The sequence below is a fragment of the Stigmatopora nigra genome, chromosome 4 (genome assembly GCF_051989575.1).
Source record: "Stigmatopora nigra isolate UIUO_SnigA chromosome 4, RoL_Snig_1.1, whole genome shotgun sequence".
Taxonomy (NCBI): Eukaryota; Metazoa; Chordata; class Actinopteri; order Syngnathiformes; family Syngnathidae; genus Stigmatopora; species Stigmatopora nigra.
This window is the reverse complement of record NC_135511.1, coordinates 12,846,028-12,861,057: the sequence shown is the minus strand read 5'-3', so window position 1 is coordinate 12,861,057 and position 15,030 is coordinate 12,846,028. Positions and strand designations below refer to the sequence as shown.

General features: G+C 38.0%; 1 protein-coding gene across 1 annotated transcript; it reads right to left on the bottom strand.

Annotated features, from left to right (window-relative positions):
- Positions 1 to 12,134: 12,134 nt before the first annotated feature.
- On the bottom strand, positions 12,135 to 14,808 carry LOC144196058 (Golgi phosphoprotein 3-like). The gene is made up of 4 exons (XM_077716045.1): positions 14,382 to 14,808; positions 13,809 to 13,940; positions 13,605 to 13,719; positions 12,135 to 13,468 (listed from the first exon to the last, which is right to left on the bottom strand). The coding sequence occupies exons 1-4, from the start codon at positions 14,589 to 14,591 to the stop codon at positions 13,044 to 13,046; spliced, it is 882 nt and encodes a 293-aa protein (XP_077572171.1). The 5' UTR covers positions 14,592 to 14,808; the 3' UTR covers positions 12,135 to 13,043.
- Positions 14,809 to 15,030: the final 222 nt, after the last annotated feature.

Genomic DNA, 15,030 nt, shown 5'->3' with positions numbered 1-15,030 from the left:
AAATCCAACAGGCGTGAAGTGAAGCTTGTCACAAAGCAATATCATGAGCAAAAACAGTGTTCCAAAAAGCTTACCTTGATAATCAAGGGTGTAAAAATAAATGGCTGTATCACTTGAAGGCAGGCTGTAAGATCCCTGGAGAGATCTCTCTCTCTCTCTCTCTCTCAGCTGCTGCCCTCTTCAGAAAGGAAAGTGTCTGCTTGCCACTCTTGACCCTCTTAAGGAAGAAGACAAGTCCAAATAATGCTTGTGATAAAATTCCCGAGGGTCTAACAGTGGCGGGTCTTCCTTTTCTTGCTGGAGAATACCCTGAATTGACATGAAAACAAATTGATTTCATCACATGATATTATGCCATTGATTTCCATATATTTCTATTGGTTAATGGTCATGAAGTCAATACCTACAAGGTATAACAATGTTTGTTCACTGAGATTATGGTAAAATTCACTTTCCAAAAAGGAAATGGATTTCATTTGAAAGGAATAATGTATTCAACTGGAGCTAAAATATTAATTGAAATGTTTTCTAAAATTCTTAAGGTTGTAAACTGCATTCTGTTGCCCCTCCTGTCTGAATTCTCGCCTGAATGTCAGTAACAACAGGTCCTTAACCTTTGCCCCCTTTTGCTCTCATCAGCTTTCAACATTATTCATGAATGAACATATAGAGCAGGTTGGCCTTAACAGTGCTGAGGATGGGAATAATTAATCTGTTGGACCAAGGCTCATCCATTGTCACTATTCAAGGGCGCAGCAAGAGGTTAGTGGGAAACATGGATCTGCAAAAGGTTGGGTTTTTCTGGCTGTGGCAGTCTTCCAAAGCTAATTCTTGGATCATAATAATAATAATAAACAAAAAAAAAACATTTCAGCCTAATTTCAGTGGGGAAAAATTATTCCCATGAAAATATGTGTCCAATATCCTTGATCCAGTAAAAAAAAGAAAATATATGTAGTTTTAATATTTACAGTTACAATATAAATAGTGGACAGTGTAAAGTGAAAGATAGTGAATGGTAATCTCTGCTGATTCATTTTAAAATCAAAGCCATTATAAGTATGGGCACCTTGTGGGTGACCCCCGATAAAGCGGATCCACGTTTCCTACTAGAAAAGAGTGAAAGGGGGTGTAGCCCCCTCCAAAACAAACATCATCTGAATGAGCCTTTAGTTAAAGCCAACACAAGTACTTGAAGAAAAGAATGCAAAAGTTTCTTGTTGAGAGTCTTGAAGCTATTAACATAAAATAAAAGCACATCACATTAAGGGCATTTTTGGCATTTTTCTTAAACATGTGAAATGAGGCACATTTTATTTTATGCTATTTACATTTTGTATTAGTTTTGAATGATACCAAATGCTATGTTATATATGCCAACACATGACAAAATACTGTAAAATACTGTATTTCATTATTCCTCTTCATAATTATAGAGACATAGATTTTAGAATTGACTGCTTTTTAGATTATAGAATGGTTGTAAAACAGTTTGGCATACGTTTTTGATCAATCAAATCTTTCTATATAAAAATCACATATTCAGATGTGAACACATATAGGATTTTATTAGGTTTTAAATTTCATAAAATGTGTGCGGTGCATTTTATGGTCAAGTGCACTCGATAGTACGGAATTTACGGTAATCTGCTCATTGTGCAAATGATGCGACTGTGTATCAGACCATGAAAAATCATCGATTAATACACTTGGCCAGGCTCTAAGAGTGTTGAAAAAAAAAATGACACATATTCTTCCTGTTCTGCAAATGTCCTAGGTTAGAGGGAAATAGCTCTCGGTGGTGCTTTTTATGCTTCACCTACTGCAGCTAAGCCAGCGGTAGATGATGGATGATTAGGTAGATGATGGTAACAGTATGGCAAATAGACAGGGATCGCTCCCCTGTAAGCACTGGCAACCTTACATAGATTCTTTGTCAGTGCAGAAGAGTTCACAGAGATTGCCTGCTCAGAAAGGTGTCAGTGCTCTGTTTGGCGACTAAGTGCAGTCCCTTAACACGGTCAATCTCCCGCTGCTCTCCTCACAAATGTACAGCAGCTGACCTTGAAATACAATGTGTGCATGTATTATATCGCTGACTGCTAGAATAACTTTTGTAACCTGTATATCCAACCTTTTGTTTGAGCCACAACAACTCATTTATTTCAGGGAATTGTTCTAATCTTACAATCTCGGTTCAAGATTGCTTCTGTGACTATATTATCTCGAACACACTCGCACTATTTTAACGCTTTCTTGGCTGATTTATGATTTTAGCAATGTAACAATAGAAAAAAATTAACAAAAAGAAAAGATGGATATATATTTGGATGCAAGTTTTACATGGGTGTGTATCTATGGGTGATTGTCCATTTTAAAGTCCTCCTTTGGGCATATAATGAATTAAAATGTCTAAATTTACACATGCTTTTATAATTATAAAAAAATACTGTTGTCACCACCAATTTTGAATGGCTTAATAGAATATACAGCATTGTAATGAGTAAAAATAGATTTAAAAATGACAATAATGCGGCAGATTTTTTTAAATTGACAATCTGGCCAGGTTGTGTTGCAGTCCTGAGAGTTTAACAGATGATATACGACTATATTAGAGCACCATCTGGGAATCCTCGTCGTGATTAACGCATATTGACCAATGAAAGGCATTCCTCAAGTGACAAGAACAGCAGCGGGATAGGAGGAGTTTTGCGTCATAAATGTGTCCAGTCAACCAAAGTACGTAATTAGTACCATGATTTCATCCTGCTTTCTATTGGAATACTTTGTTTACGCGAGCCCGTGTGTTTGCGTCCACCGTGAATTTCGAAAGGTAATTATGTACAATTGACTTACAAAACAATCTAGTGGTCCATTGTTATTTCTATTGAATCTAACATATGGATGTAAACTCAAAACTGTCAGTAGTGAAATAAAAAAAAAAAACAACCTTAGCTCCTCGAGTCAGTTGTAAAGATACACACGGAGCTCCAAACACGGATAGATTTTACACAAGGTGTTACGGAAAGGATGTAAAAGGAGAAATAAAAGAAAAGAAACACGCTGTTCACCAGCCTCCATTGATTCTGCATGGGTGCTGAAAAGGTCTTTGGTCATGCCCTAACCAAAGGATACTAATTTGCTCGATCAAGTCTGTCAGAATATCGACTGGGAGGAGACTGAACGCCTGCCATTGTGTACCTTCAGCAGGGAGCTGGTCTGTGAAACAGGATTACCAGAGGTCAGGCAGGCAGTGAAAGGATGTCCATCACATGGGGGCTAATACAAAGGGGCGGAGCCCTGGAGACATGATTGAGATGTTGAAAACCAAAGGGGAGGCCAGGCTGGAAGGCTCCCCAACCCCCACCCGCCTGCACCCATATGTAGATCTGCATCCTCTTAATCTGTCTATTTTGTGGTTGCAAACATCCAGGAGGATATTTTCTATTAACCCTATGTTTCTTCTCATCTTAGGGAAAACCCCAAATAGGGTGGGTAGTACATATATAAAATGAATTATCTAGTGGCTACAGAAAAAAAAACCAAAACACAGATGTAGTAGTACATATTCAAAATGAATTATAAATTCAGAAATTTTCATTTCGACATTTGAATCCAAAAGGTTATGTTTGATAATGGTTTTGATCACAGGTTTACAAAGTTCAATGTCATTTAACACATCAATCCTCACAAAATATTTAAAATATTGTTATTAGCAAGCACATCTCACATATTTTAGGATGAAGGTGAATTCACTTGATCTCCTCCAAAGGCCATAAGTTACTGGTGTGATTTGATCTTTTCATGTTTTGTTGGTGAGGCTTTGCTATGAGCTTGTTTGACAAGAGAAGTGAACGCAACCCTCGCAGCATTTCAACCTGATCACATAGGCATTTAGCTCTGCCTAATGGCCTGGCGTTTCTGTTTGTTTTATTTTTAGAGCAGGTGTTTTATAATCATTAGTGACTCCATTATGGCCCCAGCTCTAAGTAGAAGACAAACAAACAGTGGCGCTGCATCTATTCTCTATGAAACCATCTGGTTACAAGAAGGATAAAATGACTATGTGTTGTGCCAAGGGAAGCATATTTGTGTTGCAGAATAGAGAGAGGGTATCCAGAAACAAAACCAAAAAAATGATGGATTTTAGTGAAGTTTATTTATTCAAAAGGATGTGATGAGGTTTGCATTGTCTTTGGATTGCCAAAATATGACTGCTTAGAAAATGTAATCCTTAACATTATTATTCTTATTGATCATTTGGTTAGTCATTATATCACAGTTTTGTATTAGTTTTATATACAAGTTGAAAAAATATATTTCCTAGGCATTACTGTGTATTTGTTTTATTGTATAGTACAAAAATTGGTCAGAAATTGATAAGTTTAACCAAGATTCGAGAATATCAGGGGGCAACAGGTTAACTCGAAAACTGCTGTCAGCCACAGCGTTTTTATGAAACGTTTTCATTTGTTTGTTTACATGTTTTGAGATTAATCTTTTTGTTTGTGTGTATGCAGGCTTGTGTGTGTGTGTGTGTGTGTGTGTACGCCGTTTGCATTCAACAGCCGCCCGCCTCTGTTACCACTCAGGGTTCGTTTGTTTGTGGGAAAGGCTGCATTGCGATAATTATGCCAAAATAAAATGCTTCGCCCACTACACATAATTATACCACTGATCCTAATTACTGTATTTGTTATTAACGACTCATTAAACAATTATGCTCACAGTAAATGATATGCTAATGAATTTCACACATAATCGGATAAAGTATAAACACGGGAAAGGAGACGGAGCACAGCAAAAGCCAAGCTTCTTTTTAAAAATAAAGTTCTAACCTAACCTAAATAAAACTTTCGCAAGATATCACATGGACAGAAATGTCCTTTCTTTTTTTATTGCATATTGTCACTGTTGCCCAATTATATGATCCATGTCAAGTTTTTATAAATTGATCCTAATTGTGAGCCCTCCTCTTTCTCTGTTGTTTTGCAATTACATCTATGACCAAATTTGGAAGTTTTATAAAGATTTAAGGGTATGGACAGAGGTAAGTTTTGTAGAGGACATTTGCACTGTTTGAACCAATTCCACTGCAATGAATTAGCAATCTCTTAGAAGCCACATTCGCCTCTTCTCAGGGTTGTAATACTTTGACAGAGATGGAAAATATATTTTTTTTATTGTTAATTCTATTTTTTTTTACTTTTTCTTCTCCAGCCTAAAATAGAGACGACAACCGAGAAAGCGAGAGAGTGAAGGAAAGGGGACAATGAACGGTTTGGTTTAATCGTAATACATATCCTTCCATTTCAAGTTCCTGGAGTGAGTGAGGGAGGACCTTGGATAAATTGATGTATGCCTCCTCCTCCTCCTCCTCTTCCTGGATCTCTCGTCTTTTCCACAGCACTATGGCTGGTTTTAAAATATTAATAAGAGAGTGCATTTAGTGGAGAGAAGCTCATATGAGTATTCTCTTGTGACTTCCTATTTAGGTCACTTGGGAGAGAGAGGCTGTCTGCTTGCCTGGCTGATTTACTCTAAATGCAACATCAAAAATCCCCCCTTCTTTTGCTGCCTCTTTCTCTCTCGGGCAAGAGGGGCACCCCGGACTGAATGGCAGTCAATCACAGGGCACATATAACCCGCCCGATTCACACAGATTCACACCTAGGGGCAAATCAGTGACTTCAATGAATACAACATCACAAATATATAAATAAGAGATAAGGTCTGACTTTACACTTTAACACTGATTAATATTACAAACTAGTTGTATTTAATTGAATAATTATGTACAAAATTCAATATTTCATTCAAAAAGTAGGATATTTTCTATTTTTTTTTCTGTTTTCAATGTCATAGCATTATTCAGGAAGATATTTTTTATACAGTATGTAAAGCAGCTATTAAATGAAATATTCAGTGTAGATATGAAGCATAAATTTTTTTACAGTATTTCCACATTTTTTCATTTTTTCGCAGTTATGATGTTTTTGTAAAAAATGCAAACATGGCAAACAATGAGGGAATACTGCCAAAATAAAGCTTATTACCACTGCTAAGGCCTAATTGTAAATCATTTGGGTTAAAAACAGGTTGGAGCGATTGTCATGTATGACTGGGGCAGCCCATTTAGCCTCAGAGAACATGTGAACCCCCCCCCCCCCCCCCCCCCATTCACACAAAGCACAGACACCTTCATCATGTGACTCGGTGGGCCCGAGAATACTATTATCACAATATTTATGACCCAAGTAAAAATGACAATTACGGCTGCATACACGTGGTAAATTGATTCACATCTCAGCTGCACAAGCTTCCTTTATTTTTCCCTTTGGTGTCAAGCGCGTATGCCTTGGGGTTAAAGGCTTTTGGAAGTGTGCTTTAGTGAACTGAGTCCATCTATTTCAATTAAAATATCTCACCATTATTTTCTCATATTAAGGCAGCACTGCAAGTCGAATGGAGTTGAACCTTCAATCACAAAAGAGTCTTACCTGATCTTAACAAATACAGTTATTGTTGATAAACTCCACTATATTGTCCCGATCGTTCTACTATTTTCTGAGCTTGAGTTAGAAATGAGTAAGGATGTCCGGGTGCATTTAGATGCTGATTAATGATTGCTTTTGTACATGACAACTACACGGTTTGTGTACATTAGCATTTGCGCTGGATAAACAAAGACTGGAGCATTATTTCAAGCAGACCAGACAGCAGCAGGCTGGGAGCTGTACTGCTCTTCAGGTGCTAAATAATTAACTGCTTGCTACTCACAGAGCGAGGCAGTGTGGTGGAGGAAGTCAGGCAGAAGCTGAGAGAAAGAGAGAGAAAAGGAAAGAGAGAGAGAGCAGGCTGCATGAACAGCATGAGTGTGTTGTTCGTGTATTTGGGTTAAGAGAGGCAGTAACATTCAATACATTCTTCTCTTGTGCGGCCACTTACTTGTTATGACATCTGATATTCACGCCCTGGCGTTCTTGACTGTGTCCTTTGGATGAGGACTTGCTGGTAGTAGACCAGGCGCTGCCTTCCATGTCACCTTGTGCGCTCTCATAAAGATGAGAGCGAGAAAGTCCCAAAGCACATCTGTAAGTGGGGGATCAGCAGGAGCCTTCATGTCACCATTAAAGTTTCAGGCTGCACGTGCCTGTTTTACATGGCTGGCGATCCCCAACAGAGGCCAAACTGGAGAGCAGCCATAGGCAAGTGCGTGTTAGACATCACATTGCTCGTCTCAAGGTGCTGCTGCGCCACAAACAAGTGTTGGATTAACCCCATTGGGATTTAGAGCAACATACGTTAACATCTTCCGGATCCTGTTAAAAAAGATGTCACACACCACGACACAATGACAATTAAGTTCAATATTATGTGTATGTTTTATATATTTCTATTTCACACATTCATTTTTTTCCTTCCTCTATTCTAAATAAAACAAGAATGAAAAAGCCTTATTAAAATACAAGTGCTTGTCCACTGCAAAAATATTTATCATTGTGACATTTCCATATTCAAATCCAACAACAAAAAGATACTATACTGGTATACTTTAGAACTAGACACACTTTAAATTGGCAGTTTAATATAAAACAACAATGTTAAAAGCCATTAACAAGCTTCCAAAAATGTCATATACACGTATATTCACAAATAGATAACATTCTTGTTTACTTCTGACAAATAGGTTTTATGGATGAAGCTATTTTGGGGGAAATTATGCTAAATCATTTACTGTATAATAGGTCCCTTAAATCTCAGTAAAAAGGTGATAACTATAACGACATCCATGGAAACATGATGGAATGTCAAGTCAAACTTGCTTTTTTAAATCTTTCAAGTGCTATTTTTTATCTGCAGTTTTCACCGCAATAAATCTAAATCTTTTGTATATGTGTCGTGGGGTTGCTAATGGCTTTTTGAATAAAAGTAAAATATTGGAACCAGCCAGGTGTTGGCTGGCAGCAAATAGACCCTTTTTGCTAGAGTTTACTTTTAAGCCAAGACCCTGTAGCCCCCTATCAGTGCTTTTTAAGTCATAGATGACAACCTGTGCAGTATTGATGCAAGTCCACCGCTAAAAAATGATCCCATAACCCAAAATCAAAAGCATAGCTTCTTGTTGAATGGATCTATTGCTCTGCTGGTCCAGTCAAAGATCAGAGCAGCATATCCACATGAAAGGCTGAGCACATCAGAGCAAGGCTATTTTTTTTTATTATTACTTTTTTTTTTTTTGTCTGCAAAATGTTCCACACCCAGATGGTTGAAAAGTGAGCCTCCCCTAAGAGAACAGAAATCCAGCATAACACTGGCAGCATAATCACGGACAAGGAATCTCGCCCAAACACCCTGACCTTTGACCTAAGACAAATCTCCCCCCCCATCTTAGATCAATATAAATCAAAACTCTGTAGGGTTCTTTCAGAGCCTCAAATTACATCGGAGCATCACCCTTACAAAACATACCCAATAAAAACAGGGAGCGTTTGAGGTTGGTGTTGTTTTTTTTTCATTACAATTAATTAAAAAATCACCCTTTTTCCAGAATTAAATTTAAAAAAAATCCCGATTTTCAATATTATGAATATTGTGAGGCCGTAAATTCCAGGAAATTACTTCTCACAAAAAGATAAAATGGATAAATGACCCTAATGTTCAACCCTGATATTAATCAAACCACTGAAGGCAATTTAATGTATTCACCAAGTATTTTTTGATAATTTAATTTTTTAAATTGTGTGTCGTTTGCATCTACTCGTTGTGTCTGTGTGGGTTCTGTGAGGGTACTTCCATTTCCTCCCACACACCCATGTACCCTGCAATTGACTGGAAATCAATTGAGGGTCCCACTGCCTAAAACCAGCAGGGATTAGACATCTAGCCTCGCCAATGGCAGGCAATAAATTAAACAAAGGCCCTATTATCGGTTTAATTCATCGCACGAGTAATTGATTAGAAAGAATTTAAATGCATCTTGTATCACATCTTGAAACATAGTGGAAGGGAATCCAAAATTGTTATCAAAGAAAAAAAGATTCCCTCATTTTATTGGGCTTTGAACAGAAGAAATAGTTGCTCACTTTGCTTTGATAAGTGGATACTTATTTTCGCCATTCATTTCAATGAGCAAATGAATCAAGATCTATTCTTTACTTGGAATAAGTTTTCAAATACATGCATGAATTTGACATCAGTGTCAAGTATCGTGTAAATAATTTCTTCCCTCAGATAAAAAAAAAATAAAAGCTGTTTGCCCTTTTAGTAGAGTGCAGAAATTATAATAAGAATAATTTACACGGATGGGTTCTTTTCCCAATTGTTGTATTTTAAGGGCTCTTGACTCAGGGTTTGTTGAGATGAAAAATAGTGGAATGTTGTGGCACATTTGAGGTCTTCTCTCAAGGTCTGCATTGAATGCTGTCTCAATTTGTCATCCCTGGCATCTTTAAACACTCTCCATGCACAAAACGTCAAATGCTGCTTGAAAAGTTACTTCCTTTGTCAGACCATCATAAATTATCAAACCTTTTAGAGGGGGAAACAAGTAGTGCACAAATAAGACATCCCCCCCCGAATCCCCCAACCTCCCTACTAATTTAAGAGCTTTAATTTATGGCTGTAACCATGGTAACTATCTCCTCGGTAAAAGCAGCCGCCCCAGTGTGGTCTATTAGTTAGTGGAAAGGAATACTTTTGCATCAGGCGGCTAGCAAAGAGGGAGTCAATCCAAAGATTTGTCATCTTTTGTAGCCTGACACAATTCCTGGAAGCATGTGATGAGCAATGATATCTAGGGCAGGGGTGCTCATTATGTCAATCGCGACCAACCTGTCGATTGCGAGTCTGTTAGTTTTCTTCTTAAACTTCATATCTAACTCATTTAACAATCATTAGGGTCTCATCAGGATCTAATTGTTGTGATATAGCTCCGGCTAATATAAACAACCTGTCACAGCTGCTCAAGTCTTTCCTTTGATTTTGAAATGCTTCATTTCAGTACTGTTTTTTTTTAAATGAAAAAAAGGGATGAGAATAATATATTTGAGTTCAATTTGACTTGAGCCATTTCATCTTCTGGAATACAATTGAATTTTAAATTTCCGATGAGTCCGTTTTTTTTTTTTACCATATTTCAAATTTGACCCCGGCATTTGAAAATTCAACTATACATGTGATGAAATCCTCATCATACACAGCCTCGGTTCCACAACAAGCCATCGACAAACCAGTTGATATTAAAACCTGGACACAACGAGCAACTCAAGCACCATCATTGTCAGCATAGATGCCCTCCAACAATGTCCACTCGGCCCCCTCCTGTTCACCTTGTGACCCACAACTATCCACCAACAAGTTCACATACAACAGATCTATGGTGGGCCTCATCCGGCTCACCAAGCAGCACAAGGGACAACAATTCTACTCCTGAATGTGAGAAAACCCAAGGAGGTGGATAATGACAACCACCCCCTTACAACCAGTGGTGTAGAGTACAGACAGGTCTGCAGATTGAAAAAGGCATGAGCATCCCCACCCATCAATTGCTCCTTCTTAGCAGGAATATTGGCAGCCGTCTAAACAGTATTATGGAAGATGCATGAAGTACAATTGCCAAACTCGAAGTATCGTGACAGACATGCAGCAGAATATACTTGTCTTTTCTTCGGGAGTTTAGTCATGCTGAGCAAGGAATGAAAATGCTTACCTGATAGTTGGCAAGTTAAGTACACCTTTCAGGGTCTTCTGCTTCTCAAAGCAACAGGATCCAACAATGTGCTCAACAGGGGGACAGAGGGGAGTTGATCATCTCCACCACTGTCATGGTGACCCTCAGGAGGGCCTTCCTTTTCGCAGCATTGTACATAAGCACTGTTGAGATCCTTTAACCGGATGGACAAGACCTTGATCATCTGCATCCCAGTGTCCAAAATATTGTTTAAACAATTCAGAAGAATTTCATTTTTTTTTATACCTAATAAGGTAGAAAAATATTAATAATATCAATATTTGACCTGAGCATGCCAAATAGCCATTGTTAGACATTTTTAATTGCCGATAGTATTTTAGCTAGTTTTTATTTTAATTTTATGTTTTTTTGTATTTTTTATGAGCCCCCTATGGATGGATGGAGGGGGACTTCACCTCGGTAAAAGAGCATTGTTGCCATCTAGAGACCAAAAAAAAATGGAACTCGGTTCATGATAGTTATTACTATAGCCAAACTTTTTGCTTACTGATTAGGTATAATTTAAAAACAATTCTTCACGCAAGTGGCACTTTTGATATTCTTGCATTATGGTAATTTTAATATACTATTTATTACTCGATATCAGTTGAACTTTTTAAGGCCTCTGCATCATTTATACATATATTTGGTTGTTATGGTTGACTGATGTACACAAAGTGGAGCAATTGAGTTTGTCCTTGTTGTTGGTCTCCTTTCTGCAGTTGTCTAAAACAATACATTTCTGCCTCTTAGTTTCTATTTAGGAGAGTCATATAAATTTAAACTTTAGGGTTAAGTCTGTAAATTAAAAAAAATCAATGGATAAATGCACTGTTGGGGAGGAAGAAGTGAAATCAAAATAATAATGAATGGCTGAATTCATTGCTGCTGAATTTTCTATTTACAGACTGAGAATGGCCCTGTTCTTGATTATAAATAGGAATTAAATGCATTGCATATACAACGATAAAACTGCAGCAGAAATTCTAATTAGAAAAAAAAATCTATTTTGAAAAAGATCCCCAAAGAAAACAATATTTAGGATTTTACTGACCCCGAGTGGAAGAAGAGTAACACTGCAATTTGGATCATGATCCCCATTGAGCTTACCAACGTGGACTTCTTAGTATTCTTTCAAAACAAACAAATGTTAAGTGGTTAGCAAAACGGCCTCGCAGGCCTGAGGTCAGGGGTTTGATCCCAAGTAAATTTGTCCCAAGTATGAGTCTGACCATTGTCAGTGTTGAATGAATGCCAAAAATAACTAAATAATAGATGACGACATCCTCATTCAAACTAAAACAAAAGTCTTAAATGCAACATGGCAAATGATTGTTTCTCTCATTTAATCCGTGCCTATTTCAAATGAATAGCACCATACACAAATTAAATTGAACGAAAATCAAAAGAAAATACTTTTTATTTGTTATACAGATACCAATAAATGATAAACATTTTCTGTTCTTTGGAAGGTCAGTCAAAATCGACTAGAAGTGCTGGGACTGGTCCAATCATTTTAGAAAAAAGTGTGCACTGAATGACCAGAGGGAAAAGAATGTTATGAGAATAGTTCTATCATCAGAAAATAATTGTGCAATATTCCGTTTTTATACATGAACACAGTAGCGGCTAGATTTTAATATTCGAATGCCACTAGCAGCAATAAACATTTAATCCACATTAATATGAAGTTGATGTCTATCAATGGCCACCAATGAGTTAAACCATCAAGTAATTGGAATGAATATCTTTTATTTAAGGTTCCACGACATTAATTTAATTAGCGCTGTAAACGGAACACAATGAAGGTTTATCTCATGTCGGTATAAGTGAGGCTCATTTGGCAGAAGGCAGTTGTTTTTCTTTCTTTTTTTCTTCCTCAGGCTAACCAACCGCTCTTTCTCCGACTTCCAACCCTATCGATTGACCAATCACAGTTGGACTTTGAATACTCGGGACTGCCGTTGCGCACACACGTTAATAAGTAGCAATAGAGCAATATGAATGTCCATAAAAAATATCATTTGGTATTTACACACAAACCAGCACGAACATATTTAAATATTTCTCAAATTGATATTCAAATGTAAATGTGAGTAATTAGGTTAATAAAATATAAGTATGCTCCCCTCCTATGCACAGATGGGACAAATGTGACCGTGGCAGGGAAAGTTTGCGGTAGGAAATCAATCCAAAAATCCAGATAAGGGATACCGTTTGTCAAGTCACCTTGGTCAAGGCAGCATTCCCGAATGGTCGCCGAAAGGCCGCCAAATTGTGTTACCTTGTGTTTGCTTTCACGAGGGTGGCATCATTTGGTAAAGGCGGCGATGACAGCCCATAAGAGCTCATTAGCGTTAGCCTTTGTGCTTTCACTTTCAGGCTCCAATTCAAGAAGCTGTCGTACTCTTTTCATTGCCAGGTCGTATTGTTCATCCAACAATGGCGCAAAAGCGTTTTCCAGGACATCGGAGGAATGGGCTAAGAAGATGAGTGCCAAAAGTCGTCTGTCCATTCGCTGGGGGTCATTCACCCACCTGTCCAATACAGCCTCTTGGACTTTCTTAATCAGGCGCTGCTTAAGATTGTTGTTAGTAAGAGGGTGCGTGGTCATATCAAAAAGCAGGAAGTTCTGCTTTTCAGTGGTTAGGACACCTTTCTCCACCAAATTTTTGGCTAGTCTTTCACGGACGTTTCTCAGTTGATAATGGAGCTTGAGGGGATTCCATGTTTCTCCTGAAAAAATATAAGTACAGTCAATAGCATGCATGCAGATAAGTGAGGGAAAACCCACAGAAATTGAAAAAAATATACAATAAAAATCAGGGATATACACATTTTTAAGTGACATTTGGGGAAGAAAAAAACTCACCACTGAGTAATTCAACCCAACTCTGCACAGTCTCTGGTGGTTGAGTGTCTTTAATGTGTTTTAATGCTTCGTCCAGTAGGACATCACCTGTAGGAGCATCTGACTTGCATATGACCTGCAAGCAAAATTGAAAATGTCAAGGTGTGCATGCATTTAACTTTGAAAAAAGTAGCTGATAGGGACATTTTATTAATGATTGTCTACCTTTCTGGCAAGCAGACCTTTCCTCCGCATACCAGAAGCTTCCAACTCAAGACGCCCGCGCAGAGCGAGCTCAATCAGCATGCACCCCCGTAATCCTGACGAAATGCAGTCATTCCAAAAGGAAGTATATCCCTAGAAAAGAGAAGACAAAAAAATTGATGAACCTCTTGGGGGGAAAAAAAATGTTACTCAAGCAAACACTAATTAAAAACTAATATCACATATAGAACATGAAGTGCATTATGTTCACTGATTCATTTTCAAATCGGTATCAGCAAAACATCTTGAGAAAAATCGTAAGTGAAAAAGTAAGTATCGGGCATCCCTAATCACGTGGTCTATTATGAAATGTAAACAGTATCAAGATAATATAATGTCTGCAATCCGAAATGGCCGTTATTAGAATTAGTGCAGCCCTGTTAATCTCCAACAGCAAAAACGGCTAATAAATGTAAACTTTGTTTGACAACTGCGTCCGATCACATCGCCAGGTCAGCGAAAAAAACAAACAAACACGGCTAACTTTATCTTGGCTATCCTGCCTGTGCGAGTTCCGTTGTGTTGATCTTTTACCTCTCGGTCTTTAAGTCCCAACAAGAGCACCTCTTCCATTAAAGTCAAGCGTGTTTCTTTAGAGTCTCGGCCATCGACATCGCCTTGATCTTCTCCTGGCCTCAAATCTTGGTCTTCTTTCCCGGGAGAGTGCTCTTTGTCAGCGGCACTGCGAGAGGCTTCGGTTCGCCTCTGCACAAGGCCCGAACTCCGCTGAGTCAACGAAGTCATGTCAGCAAGTTAACTTTACAGTGACTAAACAACAACACCTCGGACTCCCTTCACCGAGATAACACGACTCAATTAGAGAAGCATAAGAGCGACGGATTTAGATTATTTTTTGGGTCTCAGCGTCGCCGTTGCAAGAAACATGGCCTCTTGGTGAACGTATTGCTAAACGTATCCAACAGATGGCGACATCTCCCTTCTTCTTTTTCGTCTTCTTCTTTGATTTCCTCTTCTTTTCTTTTCTTTGTACGCATTTATGCGTGCGGGTGCCATCTACAGCTGAATTAATTCGTCACGTTTGTTATTTGTCTCTCGTCAAACTGCAGTAAAGAAAATATGAGTACAACTGGATCTGTTTCATTGTGTTTTCTTTCATTCATTTGTGGCCCCTACCTTCTTGATAGGAATAAATTGTTTTTTGAATGATTAAATATTTTTTAAA